At 46.5% G+C, this 13,807-nt stretch overlaps 1 protein-coding gene across 2 annotated transcripts; it reads right to left on the bottom strand.

Annotated features, from left to right (window-relative positions):
* Positions 8,263-12,811, bottom strand: LOC8066019 (ethylene receptor 2). 2 transcript variants are annotated; one of them, XM_021463235.1, is made up of 3 exons: positions 12,226-12,811; positions 9,931-11,818; positions 8,263-9,134 (listed from the first exon to the last, which is right to left on the bottom strand). In XM_021463235.1, exons 2-3 carry the CDS (start codon positions 11,725-11,727, stop codon positions 8,610-8,612), a joined length of 2,322 nt encoding a protein of 773 aa, XP_021318910.1. In that variant the 5' UTR covers positions 11,728-11,818; positions 12,226-12,811; the 3' UTR covers positions 8,263-8,609. The 2 variants fall into 2 exon arrangements, with proteins under 2 accessions (XP_021318910.1, XP_002446098.1); XM_002446053.2 differs by having other exon boundaries at positions 9,931-11,815.

Genomic DNA, 13,807 nt, shown 5'->3' with positions numbered 1-13,807 from the left:
AGATGGTTAATCTATGAATGAGATAAGTGGGAGGTGTTTGCTTAGGCTCACAAGGATGTCAACTATGCTAGAATGCCAAGAGTGTGAGCCCCAAGCTGGTCAACAACTATTTATAAGCTACCCCAAAGAATAGAGCCATTACTCACTTGGGGGCTGCCATGTCGGGGGCATCAGACGCTCCGACGCAGGGCGCCGGACGCGCGACCCCACGTCTGACACTCACAAAGCTGCCACGTGTCACTAGCCGTTTGAATTTGACTATTGCTGTCAATGGCTAACTCGCACACGAGCTACTCACGTTGACGTCGAACGCGCAGATGCCTGGCATCGGACGCAGCTCCTCACACCAGACGCTACTCAGAGAGTTCTGCAAACACACAGGGCGACGGATGCGTCCACACCGTATGCTCCTCAGCGTCAAATGCTCACAACCGCAGAGGCTCGCTCGCGCAAACACTGACGTCACACACCGTCGGACATGGGAACAGTGTTCAGACCACGTCCGATGCTCACCCGTTGGACGGTCCGACACACACTTTCCACTCGCATAAAAAACAGAGAGTACACCGGACGTTGGGCCAGCGTCCGGTGAGTGTTTTTCAGCGACTTCTCCAAATTTTTCACCGACGTAATAGAAAATATGCATTTCATTTTCTTAAAAGCGTTGTATCCCGCCGAGCAAGCTCTGTCAATGGCTAACTCGCACACGAGCTACTCACGTTGACGTCGAACGCGCAGATGCCTGGCATCGGACGCAGCTCCTCACACCAGACGCTACTCAGAGAGTTCTGCAAACACACAGGGCGACGGATGCGTCCACACCGTATGCTCCTCAGCGTCAAATGCTCACAACCGCAGAGGCTCGCTCGCGCAAACACTGACGTCACACACCGTCGGACATGGGAACAGTGTTCAGACCACGTCCGATGCTCACCCGTTGGACGGTCCGACACACACTTTCCACTCGCATAAAAAACAGAGAGTACACCGGACGTTGGGCCAGCGTCCGGTGAGTGTTTTTCAGCGACTTCTCCAAATTTTTCACCGACGTAATAGAAAATATGCATTTCATTTTCTTAAAAGCGTTGTATCCCGCCGAGCAAGCTCGGCGGGAAGGAGAGAGGAACCTAAACCTCTCTCTACCCTTCAAACTCTACCTCCTTCTCAAAGCGTACCAACACCACCATGTGTGCACCAACATGTGCAAGTGTGTTAGCATTTTCACAGATATTTTCTTTGAAGAAGTTAAGTAAGCACACTAGATTCTAAACGCATGCACATGAACAATGTCACCTAGCGGCACTCGATAACCGCTTAGCCAAAGAATTCCCCTCTTTATGGTACGACTATCTATCCTAAATGTGATCGCACCCTGTATGGTGTCTTGATCACCAAAACCAAAACCCTAAGCAATACCTTTGCCTTATTCTCCATAGGGCTTTGTTTTTCTCTTTGAGCACTTGATCATCTTGTGGTCATCACCATCAACACCATGATCATCTCTTGCTCCATCACTTGGCATATACCAACCTCATCTAATCTACACACACTTAGCATAGAGGTTAGTACTTTGGGTTTCATCAATTATCCAAAATCAAACTAGGGCTTTCAATAAGTTCCTCATAGTTTTTTTATGAGACCCAGTTATAGACGCAGACACTCACATACATGAGCACACACTCACCCCCTATGAAATGCACCATCACAGGCGCCTCGCTGTCGACGGGCACGTCACCTACCACTGAAAGCATAACACCGTTAAATCTTAGAATAAATCCAGGAAAATGCGAGCACCCCTGTGTCAAGTCACATACTCGAGCGCACACTCACCCCCTATGAACGCACTATCACAGGCCCCCTGTGTCAAGTCATATACTCGAGCGCACACTCACCCCCTATGAACGCACTATCATAGGCGTCTTGCTGTCCGCAGACACGTCACCTACCACTGAAAGCATAGCGTCGTTAAATCCTAAAATAAATCCAAGAAAATGTGAACACCCCTGTTATTCCAAGAAAATGCGAACATCCCCGTGTCAAGTCGGGGGCTTGAACTTAGGTGGGCAGGTTCCACCACAAGAAACCCAAACAGCTGATCTACGATTAGTTCACGGTTCCACATAGTTTCAAAATACTATATGCCTTTATCTTGTCAGACTCATGCTAAATTAAATGATATAAGTTAGACTAGACCTAATTTAGTAATGTTTGTGCTAATTTCCAATTGTTGTTCGATCCCTCTTTTCTTTTTCAAGAAATGCTTAAAGGAGAGCGTGCACACTCGCTGGACTCCACACCGCACATCTGCGTCGTCTTCCACATCCTCCCTCTCCTAGTGGCAACCTCCCTAGAGCATGTGACCGCACCTCACCGGATCCATCTGCCCGTGCCCCACCACCTACCATGCGCGCAGCCATGGCAACATCAGATCTGCCAGATCCGATGGAAGGTAGGCCTCTCCTCTCTCTCTCTCTCTCTCTCTCTCTCTCTCCCTCTCTCTCCTGGTGGCAACCTCCCCAGAGCCCGTGACCGCGCTCACCGGATCCATCTGCCTGCACCCCACCACCTACCATGCGTGCAGCCATGGCAACATTAGATCCAGCATATCCGATGGTAGGTAGGCCTCTCTCTCTCCCAACAACAACCTCCGCAGAGCCTGCAACCATGTCCACTGGATCCGTCCGCCCGCGCCCCACCACCTACCACACGTGTGCCCATGGCAGTGGCGAATCCGCTAGATCCAATGGTAGGTAGGCCTCTCCTCCACCACCTCCGCACATCCACATCATCTTCCACAACCTCTCTCTCCCGGTGGCAACCTCCCCAGAGCCCATGACTGCGCCTCATCGGATCCATCTGCCCGCGCCCCACCACCTACCATGCGTGCGGCCATGGCGACATCGGATCCGTCAGATCTGATGGTAGGTAGGCCTCCTCTCTCTCTCTCTCTCTCTCTCTCTCTCTCTCTCTCTCTCTCTCTCTCTCTCTCTCTCTCTCTCTCGGTGGCAACCTCCCTAGAGCCCATGATTGCGCCTCACCGGATCCATCTGCCTGTGCCCCACCACCTACCATGCATGCGGCCATGGCAACATTGAATCCGCTATATTTGATAGCAGGTAGGCCTCTCTCTCACTCTCTCCAAACAACAACCTCCGTAGAGACTAGAACCATGGTCCACCGGATCCATCCGCCCGTGCCCCACCACCTACCACGCGTGCGCCCATGGTAGTGGTGAATCCTCTAGATCCGATGGTCGGTAGGCCTCTCCTCCTCCACTACCTCCTCCTTCCTCTCCCACCCCTATGACAACCTCCCTAGAGCCCACGACTGCGCCTCACCAGATCCGTCCACCTATGCCCCACCACCTACCACATTCGTCGCCATGGCGGTAGCAGATCCACCAAATCTGATGGCAGGTAGGCCTCTCTTTCACCTCTCTCTTCTCTCTCCTCCTAGATTTGCTTTCGAGGGTTCTAACGAGCTCTCCCCTATCTTTCCCAACTCTAGTGGGGTATAGAATGGCCAGACGGGGAGGCAGGTAGGCTAGAGGGTGGAGATGGTCGATGGGCGGCTTAGGGAAGCTAGCAGCAGCAGGGGCAATTGGGCCAGGTTGGGTAGGGGAGGCTTAACGTACCTAGAGAAGATGACGATAGTAGGGGGAGGGGCATGGGCAGATTTAAGGGTATTCTCCTGTATTCTTGGGAATACCCAACTTTTTTGTACACCTTTAAGTATATATGTGTATATACTTATATATACATGTGTATAATACTATTTTCTGTCGTAATTTCACGACATTTGAGCCTAGAACAGCAAAACAAACTGCCTTTAGGCCTGGCTCCGAACATCTCCCCTTCCCAGGCCAGCCAAAATGCATAGTCGGCCTAGCAACCCCTCCATCTCAATTCCCCCAAGCCCGCTTCGGCCTCCTCGGCTCCTCACGGTCAGGCGGCGCGGGCGACCTCAACACGGACGTAGTCACATGGCTCGGGTGGCTGAGCATGCGGCAAACCCTAAGCGGTGGCGGGCAACATCGCGGCGAGGCGAGGAGGCAAGGCGGTGGCCTGCCGCCTGCGCGGAGCGGGCTGCGGCCGTGCGGCTGGCGGTGCTCGTTGTAACCTGCAGGTGGCCTACGTGGAGTAGGCAAGAAGCAGCGGCGCAGGGCTGAGCCTGAGTGTGAGCGCTTGAACGACATTGAGCACAGGGGTGAGGGGCGCTGGGGTGGCCAACAACACCACACTACACACCAGGTCCAGGTTATATTCTTGGTACTCTAGTTCTTCTGTTCTTGGATCTTGAATTCTTGGTTGCAAATATTGGTTTAGAGACATAGAGTTTAGATATTGTCTATTGCAGTTTAGTATTGCTACTGGTTTACAAAATGAAGAACAAATTGAGAGATCAATACTTGAATGATTACTTGGTTACATTTATTGAGCAGGAGTTCTTTCTAAAAGTTAAGGACAAAGACATCATCAACCGCTTCCAAACCATAAAGAATTGTAGGATTAAAGCGACATTATAATATTTGTAAGTTCTCATTATTACTTATCAGTTTATTTCATGCATATTTTAGAGCTGATTAGCTGAACAATTTATTATTCAACTATTTTTGTGACTTTAATTACCTATGAGAATACTCAAGTTTTGAGTCTCGGCTACATCACTCGGGAGGGGAAGAGGGTGCCCGCAGCGGGACGGTGGGGAGGGTGCCAAAGTTGGTGAAGAGGCTGCTGAGGGTTTTTTTTTTTTGCGATACAAATCTTTTGTGCTAGAAGAGAGGTGTGCACGCTGGGAGCCTAAATCCTGAACGCGCATGCTGTAGTGAAGGCCTTTCGTTTTTTGCTTTGCCCTGTAGAATTTTGCGACGGTATGGACGACACGGGCCGGGCAAGGTGGTGCACAAGGAGAAGTAGTAGTCTTGGCTTGGGGTCTTCTCGGCGTCCGTGCAGTTGGGCCGGCTCTGCTATGGGCCAGACGGGCGGAACAAACTGATGCTGGCCTAATGGACCTTGGCCCAAGGAGAAGGAGGGAGTTGGTCTGCGCACGACTGTCAGGCCGAGAAGGCTGCTAAAAAAACGCCCTTTTTTATTTTATAGAGAACTGAGAAAACTATAATAACTATATAAAGCCAAGAAAAACACTGACACATAAAATTATGGGAAAAAACCTAAGGCCCTGTTTAGTTTCTCACCCAAAATTTTTTCATCCATCCCATCGAATCTTTGGACACATGCATGGAACATTAAATGTACATAAAAAAATAAACTAATTACACAGTTTGGTTGAAAATCACGAGACGAATCTTTTAAGCCTAGTTACTCCATGATTAGCCTTAAGTGCTACAGTAACCCACATATGCTAATGATAGATTAATTATGCTTAATAGATTTGTCTTGCAGTTTCCTGACGAGCTATGTAATTTGTTTTTTTATTAATTTCTAAAAACCCCTCCCGACATCCTTCCGACACTTCCGATGTGACATCCAAAAAATTTTCATCTACAATCTAAACAGGGTCTAAAACTAATAAGCATACAGAAACGACATATGCGACCAAAAGAATGCAACAACCATGTCGTTTACCCTATGATTCATTGATGTTGATTTAGAAAAAAAAAATATTACGTATCACCTAATCTGCTTATTTTGGCTAAAAAATATTACCCTTTGTCGTTTACCCTAAAAGATAAAGCTTTCTAAACAAATTAAAGTAGATTTGGCTATTTTGTAAAATTTTCTAAAAATGCACCAAAAGTTAGATACATTTGACTATCCTGTTCGTCCGAGCTTATTTGCTGAATCTTACCGGCCATTCAGCAGTGTTTTTCTCTTACAACAAATCAACGAACAATATTTTCGGTCATAGCTTTTAAAAAAAGCAACATGCTTAAAACAATATCAACGCGAGCTAGTATAATTTGAATCAAAGGAGTCGCTTCTAGCAGACCCTGCCGCCGCTATTTTGGCCACTACAGACGGCATTTAGTTACTGAGAAAATTAGTTCCTCAGCCCTAAAAACAGTTGTGCTTAGTTTATTGGCCCTTTTTCGATTGAACTTGATTATTTGGCCCTAAAACATATTTTGTTTTGGTTCTTGGCCTTTTCATTAGTTTGACATGGTAACAGTGTTAGAAAGCAACGTGAAATGACTCTTTTTGCCTACAGTAGAGTCAAACATGCCTCAAGGCTGCCTTATCAATCATTTCCGAAATTAAGGTACAATGTTTTTCCAAGCGTGGAATTATTATTATTATTATTTTCCCCACATTCTACATCATTATGAGATCCTCTTTGGGCTGCACATCCGGTGGATTGCAGCCAGCAGCCCATTACAGTAATTTGGATGTCATCTTCAAGTTGCTCACGGCCATAGCTGTGTATGTATCCTCTACATTTTTGCCCATCTAAGCAAAGGATGAGCTTTTCCCCCTTTCTTTTTCCCAGGATTTTTTGTTTATTACCGCATTCTAGTCAATGTTATTTTTTTATAAGGATTTTTAGGCAATGTTTGACACAAAGATATGCAGCATGCCAGCCGTGCTCATTTTCCGGATAGGTAGCAGCACCACTGTAGTAGTAGTAGTAGGTACCATTTAGGGCTACTAGCTAAATTTTTCAAGATTTCCTATCATATTGAATCTTGTGGTATATGCATGGAGCATTAAATATAGATGAAAACAAAAACTAATTGTACAATTTACCTATAAATCACGAGACAAATCTTTTAAGTCTAGCTACTCTGTGATTATACAATGTTTATTAAATAAAAACGAAAGTACTACAGTGTTAAAATAAAATAAAAAATTGATCTCAACAAGGCCTACGTACCATTTGGCCGGTGCCACAGGTTCGCAGCACCCAAACAGTGTTGCAGTACCATACCTATGCTATGCCCAGCCAGAGGCCAGAGGCCAGAGCAATGTATTTGGTCATGGGACAGTGGAAGGGGCGTTCTTTGTATAACAAGGCAGGCACGCTGGATGTGGCAAGTTGTAGGCATGGGCAGCTCATGCCCGGAAAGAGAAGGACTTTCTCAGGTGCATCCCCCCGGCAGGAGCTCCAAACTCCAATTTTTGAAATAGAAAATTTCCAAGAGGCCTGCCGGCTGCCGTGACAACAACCTACGTGCAATATTCTCAGGAACAAGGTTTTGCCAAAAGTGTGCTGTGTGCATTATAAAAGTACATATCTAGACTCACCTTTGCGTACAATGATAGTAATTATGTGCAGATTTCACAAAGCAAGATCATTAGGAATCAAGGAGGGTTCCCCCAACTTGGTCCTTGTTACCTTTTGCACGAAACAGTTTGAGGAACCTTTGTCCTCGGGGAAAAATAAAACTTTTGATTTGTGACCCAGGACAAGATACAACTACACCTTAGCATATTCCCACTCTAAAGAAGATAGTGATTTTTCCCTATTTTTGGACCAGGTCTAGTCCGGCATCCCCAATGAAGGACATGCAAATTGCATGTAAACAACCCCTTTGTGGAAAAAGGTCAGATTGTCCAATTGCAAAGAGAAACAAGAGCGAGCATCTTTTTGCACAATTTTTTTTTAGGGAAGAAAAACATAGTACTAGGGTGTTCATTGTGTCCAGGTGAGTGGAATGCTTTGGGATTGAAGACTAGTAGGTCTGACGGCAGTACTTGTTGTCGTACATGCTGCGTTAGCGTAAACTAATCAAAGTTTAGAATGACAACCGGGTCAAAACGTCAATACCGAAGGACCGAGTGAGAAACTTGCCGGCCATCAACATTTGGCCGTGGATCCTCACTTTATAATCACTCTGGTTAAGAGCTCTTTAGATGACCTCGGAAGCTTTTAGTGCCAAGACACCAGATTCTTACAACTGAAACAGGCTTAAAGTTTTTTTTCCCCCCTTCTTTTATAAGGTAATGTGTTTCAACAAGGAAAGAATATCATATTAAAAAAAACTGAGGAATCAAAAATGGCAAGCAAGAGTTTGCTGACCAGAAGCAGCCCAAGTAATAAATATTACGAAATGCAGCAGATGCAGTGCATCTTGAGCAGGAGCACAAGCACTAGCCACCAGATCAATCCTGCAAGTACTACTAGTATTTAATTTTCAAAGATAGAAGGTCAGCATCAGCCGTATCAGCTGCCTTCTTGTCTGCAATCTCATCCAGCCTGCTTTTCAGCATGTGTAACCAATAACAAAAGTTCCTTGCCCTCTTTAGACATCTATACTATGCCTGCATTCACTGAACCCATCCATCCATCTCAAGAGTCCCAATCACAAACTAAACTGCTCATGGATTTCGTCCAAACTAATTATATCGTAGTTAATTAGTGTTAGTGAATGAATCTAAATATTGGCTTATCTGAGGGTTTACAATGAATGAGTCTAAGTTCTAACAGTATCATCTCTCCAAAATTTTGTACCTTTCTGTCGTCGTCCTTCACCGAGGAACCAAGCAAAAAGCGGATGCTTTCAGCTTCCTATACATTTTCCTTTTGCCCCAACCAAATGTTTTGTGATTGTATGGATCTAACCTGGCAGAAACTAGTAGCAGAGTGACTACCGATCAAGCTACAGCAATCTATTGAGATTGAAAGAAATGAGAACCATGCATCAGGCTCTTTTAATTGTTCTGAAGGACTCTATACAGTTCATCTCCCAGTGCAGCTAGTGTGACTGGTTTCTGGATCAGGCCATTTATTCCTGACCTCTGGCATCGATCCCGGATGTTGTCGTCGATTCTTGCTGCTAGGGCAACAATCAACGGCAGCCAACTATTGCTACTGAACTTCCTGATCGCGCGGGCTACTTCGAATCCGTCCATCGTCTGCATGGCAAGATCAAGAATCACCAGCTGGAAGGATGACTCGGCAGCAAAGGAGCTCATGCATTGGACACCAGAAGCGACTGAAAGGACTCGGCAACCAAGCTTCTCCAGAAGCCTGTGAGTTACAGCTCGGTTGGTGTCATCACTGTCCGCAAGGAGGACTCTGAGCCCATTAAAGTTGGGAATGGCGGACGATCGGTACAAATCTGAGGACGCTCCAGAGACTGGAGTCACAGGTTGCAACTGGAACTGGAGGACAAGCATGATGGTTTCTCCAATGCATTTAGAATCTGATACTGACCAAATATTACCATTCATCATCTGCAGCACAAATAATGGCTCACATCAGCAAGCACACTAATGACTGTACATCAAATCAAGTATACATTGGCCATTTCCACAAGTGAATGTACAAATTGCGAACCAGAGCATGACAAATAGAGTCACTGAGGTTTGGGTTACTACTAGCATAATAACTAAATATATTTATGCAAAGTGGTGCATGCTGCGACAAGAAATACCATAAAATAATTATGACTAAAGCATAAGTTCAACAAAAGGACCAATATGTCCTCTCAGTTTGCCCAGTTTGTGGTGAGATAATAAATAAGAAATATTCCAACACTTCCATAAAAGGTCCCACTATAGCCGCTAAACACACTCTGGTTTGACAGTTCAAATTGGTGTATAGCAAACTATTTATTGACGACCAAGTCTAAGCTGCTAGTGCCTAGCTGTACAAAATTATGTGAGACGGAGAACAGTCAACAGACTCGAAAAATCTTGTGCCACTCAACATCAAAGAACTGCTATTATTTTGCTAACATCCCTTTTTTTTATCGAGTACAATTATTTTTCTAACATCTGACTATATCTGGAAGGTCCAAGAAATCGGATGCAAACTGAGTCAAGTAGGGTAACAGAACAACCACGATCTAAGAAATTGATGTTACTGTAACAATATTAACCTTGTAAAGTGAAATCTAACCAAGCATTACCAGCACAAAATATATAGAATCTGAGAAGCACCAGGAGTGACATAAACGAGATGACAATATAGTTTGTGTCCTATTTTGTTGGATGTAAATGCTTGAGATGTTTTGTTATTTTGATTTACCTGCACAATCTTCTTACACATATTGAAGCTAAGCCCCATCTCAGAATTGTTGGGTTTGGACCCATGCCTTATCTCACTGCTTGATGAACTCAAAAGATTGTCCTTGGATTTTCTAACCCTAATCTCAAATTTGACACATACATAGCCTCCAGAGAAGTTTGCTCTTCGCAGCATCCAGTCATGATTATGCCTCTCTTCAACCTCATTATGACCACTAACATATAACGAGATACAGCCGGCATTACATCGGTTTATTAGGGTGCCTACCATGTGCAGGACAATATGGAAGACTCTCTTCTCATCACCAATGATCCTTTCTGGCAAAGAATTATCCACTTGAAACTCAAACTCCACACCCTTGCAACCAGTTAGACATCTGACCACTCCAACAGCTTCTTTGATAAAGGAATGAAGGTTGACCGGCCTCCTTACCAAAGACAAGTGCTCACAATTCATTGTTGATGTTTGCATCACATCGTTCATCAGCGTGGATGCAACACTGCTTGTCTTGGCAATGGCATCCATCACAAGCCTTTGCTCTGGATTCATGCTCTCCTGTTGCATCATCGAGACGAGACCAAGGATTGAGTGCATTGGCCTTCGCATTCCATCGTACATTGCAGTCTGGAAGGAATTCCGAGCTTCCCCTGCCCTCATGGCTTCATGCTTTGCCCGTAGCAAGTCCCTATGCTGCTCGGCAAGCTTCTCTCGCATCAGCTGAGACTCCTCTAGGAGCGCAGCATGTGACAGAGCGACTGCAACTTGGTCAGCAACTACTTCAACAATCTCCAGCTCTCTCCGACCCCACCCTAACGAAGCATCATTAGGCAAAACCAGAACCAAGATGGCATAGCTCGTCTGCATCACTTCCGGAGTCCCTCCTTTGAAGTTCGACACCCTTAACATCGGCATCCTTATTGCAGCCACAGGCCCTGCTTCAAGCTTGCTTCGGCTAGCAACCCCTAGCGCCGAATCTGGCCCAATAACTTTTGCATCCTTGGTCGCCTTTATTTCTAGAACATCCGGATCATCGATAGGAATAGAGCGGTTCTGTGGGTCCATTATATCCCTTTCCCTCAGCTGATGCGTCAAGATCATCTCGCTCCTGGTCTCATTAGGCATCCAGACAGCACAGTTCTGCAGCTCCAGCGCCTTTGAGAGCTCAACCATGGTGGTGTACAAGATGGTGTGCCTGTCGAGCGACTTGCGGATCTCCTGCGTGAGCATGCGCACGTGCCAGCTGGCCTCCTCTTTCCTTTTCATCATCCCCACCTCCCGGTCCAGCTCGCGCGCCTTGTTCATCAGGAAGTTTTCCCTGACCTTGACCCTGAGGAGCTGCGGTATGAGCGTGAGCAGGGTGATGGCCGTGGCGAAGGAGACGAGTGCAGTGAGGAACTTGGCGACGGTGAGGGCGAGCACGAGGTGGAAGGAGTGCGGCTCGTAGGTGAAGACGGTGATGAGGTGCGTGAGGCCGCAGAGCACGATGAAGGCGCCGAACTGCAGCACGATCCATTTGAGGGGGAAGAGGTCGGAGCAGGTGGCGAAGTAGAGCAGCTCGAGCGGGATGGAGAAGTAGGCCGCGGCGATGAGGAAGTCGCTGACCTTCTGGCACTGCAGGATGTTGTAGGCGCTGGAGAGGGCGCCGTCGTCGGCGTCGTCGCAGCCGCCGCAGTGGCTGAAGTCGACGGACGCCGCCGACGGCGAGAGGAGGAGCAGGGAGGAGAGGAACAGGAGGATCCACACCGAGGAGATGGAGATGGAGACCCCGCCGCGCAGCAGCGCCGTTCCCACCACCATCGGCTCTACCACCAACCAGGCTTCATTCACTCAGACGATGCGCATTTCTGGCGCCGCCATGGATTCCACGCTGCGCACGCCGACGCTCCTGCTGCATTCATCAGATGTAGACAGTTAGTTAACATGACAGATTTTTTTCAACTAATCATCAAGCTGCGGCACAAATCAAGATCTGGCAAAAGGCAAAATCGATGCCTTTGGGCGGCGGGTAGGCTAAGCCACCACTTGTGAAGAGTACTAATCCTTCCTCAAAATAGCATCGAAATCTATCCATCGGCCAAAAATCGAATCCACCAGTCCACCGCCATGGATCTTATACACGTACTACTATACTCCAGAAGGTTAAATAAATCCGGGGCAGAGGAGGTTAGGAGGAGATTTAGAACAAGCCCAAATCCGATAAACCCCCAAGCTGGAAGCATTTGGTAACTTGATAGATATAAATCCAAACATATTTGCTGAATCGAAGCAAAGAAGAATGGAGGGGGCAAAGCCTACCTTGAGCGTCCGGCCATCCCTCCTGCAGAGCAGGCTGCGGCAGCAGCAATCCTCAAGAGGAGGAGGAGGCAGCAAGGCCCGCCAAGAAACACGGCGGTACTAGCACCAGCAGCGTCTCCACGTGGGCCGGCGGCCACGGATCGAGGCAGGAGACCTCGGCGGCGTCGGGAGCCCGGAGCCCGGCGGATCCATAGTCACCAGGCCTACCGCCTGCCGACGGAAGAAAAGAAGCTCCTTTTTTCTTTCTCCCTCTTCCTTCCTTCCCTCGCCGATGGGCGCTGGAGCTGCTGAGCGGAGAGAGAGCGAGGGAGAGAGAGAGAGACGTCGGAAGGCGGGGAGAAAGCGGCCGTCGTTGTGGTGGGGGATGGAGGGCGGTACGTACGCGACGACCGGACAAGCGGAGTGAGGAGGGGGTAGGAAGGAAGGAAGAGGAGGCGATGCTTCCTTCGGGGCTAGAGCAGTCCGTCTCTGGGTCTCCTCTCCGTCTCCCCTGGGTGGGAAGGGAAGGGAGTGGAACGAGGAGCAGAGCAGCAGCTCGGGAGACTCGGGAGGTGGCGGCAGCCGGGGTGCGGTGCGGGTCGCGGTCGCGCTGATCTGCTTCTTTGCCCGTCGCTCGCCTGCTCTGTGTTCTCCGCGTTTCGGCGGCGGGGCTCTGCCCGGGCCCACCCGTCTGCCGGCAAACAGCTGCGCCTTCCCTGGTTTGGTTTTCCATTCACGACTGGTTTTAGGCCTTGTTTAGTCCCTTTAACTGTAGCATTTTTTTATTTAACAATTATTATTCAATACTAACTAGGTTTACAAGATTCATCTTGTAAATTATAGATAAATTATGCAATTAGTTTTTATTTTTTGTCTATATTCAATACTCCATGCATGCGTTCAAAGATTCGATGTGACGAAAAATTTGAAAAAGTTTTTAGATTTTGGGGTGGACTAAACAAGACCTTAGATACCAAAAAATTTTCAAGATTCTCAGTCACATCGAATCCTGCGATATATGTATAAAGCACTAAATATAGATAGAAGAATAACTAATTGCACAAGTTGTTAGTAATTTGCGAGACGAATTAGTCCATAACAATAATTATCAAATACAAACGAAATGCTACAGTAATCAAAATCAAAAAAACTCACAACTAAATAAGGCCTCATTCAGCTACAATTTTTTAGTGGTATTCAGGCCTGATTTAGTTCCAAAAAATTTTAAAATTCTCTATCATATAGAATCTTTGAGCATGGAACATTAAATATAGATTAAAAAAATAACTAATTACATAGTTTTGCTTGTAATTTGCGAGACGTATCTTTTGAACCTAGTTAGTCCATAATTGGATAATAATTGTCAAATATAAACGAAAGTGTCTGGTTTAGTCCCAAAATTTTTTTAAAATTTCCTATCATATCAAATCTTTGGACACATATATAGAACATTAAATATAGATTAAAAATAACTAATTGCATAGTTTTGCTTGTAATTTGCGAGATGAATCTTTTGAATCTAGTTAGTCCATAATTAGATAATGATTGCCAAATAAAAAATAAAAATGAAGTCAACAAATTTCGCGAACTAAACCCGGCGTAG

This window comes from Sorghum bicolor, chromosome 6 (assembly GCF_000003195.3).
Source record: "Sorghum bicolor cultivar BTx623 chromosome 6, Sorghum_bicolor_NCBIv3, whole genome shotgun sequence".
NCBI lineage: Eukaryota > Viridiplantae > Streptophyta > Magnoliopsida > Poales > Poaceae > Sorghum > Sorghum bicolor.
This window is presented reverse-complemented; position numbering and strand designations above follow the sequence as displayed.

Bases quoted from the DNA above. Each gene is read 5' to 3' on its own strand.
- LOC8066019 (XM_021463235.1), bottom strand. From the start codon at position 11,727: ATGGTGGTGGGAACGGCGCTGCTGCGCGGCGGGGTCTCCATCTCCATC. The intron at 9,135-9,930 runs GTAAATCAAAAT...TTTGTGCTGCAG, and splicing joins TGTGTAAGAAGATTGTGCAG to ATGATGAATGGTAATATTTG.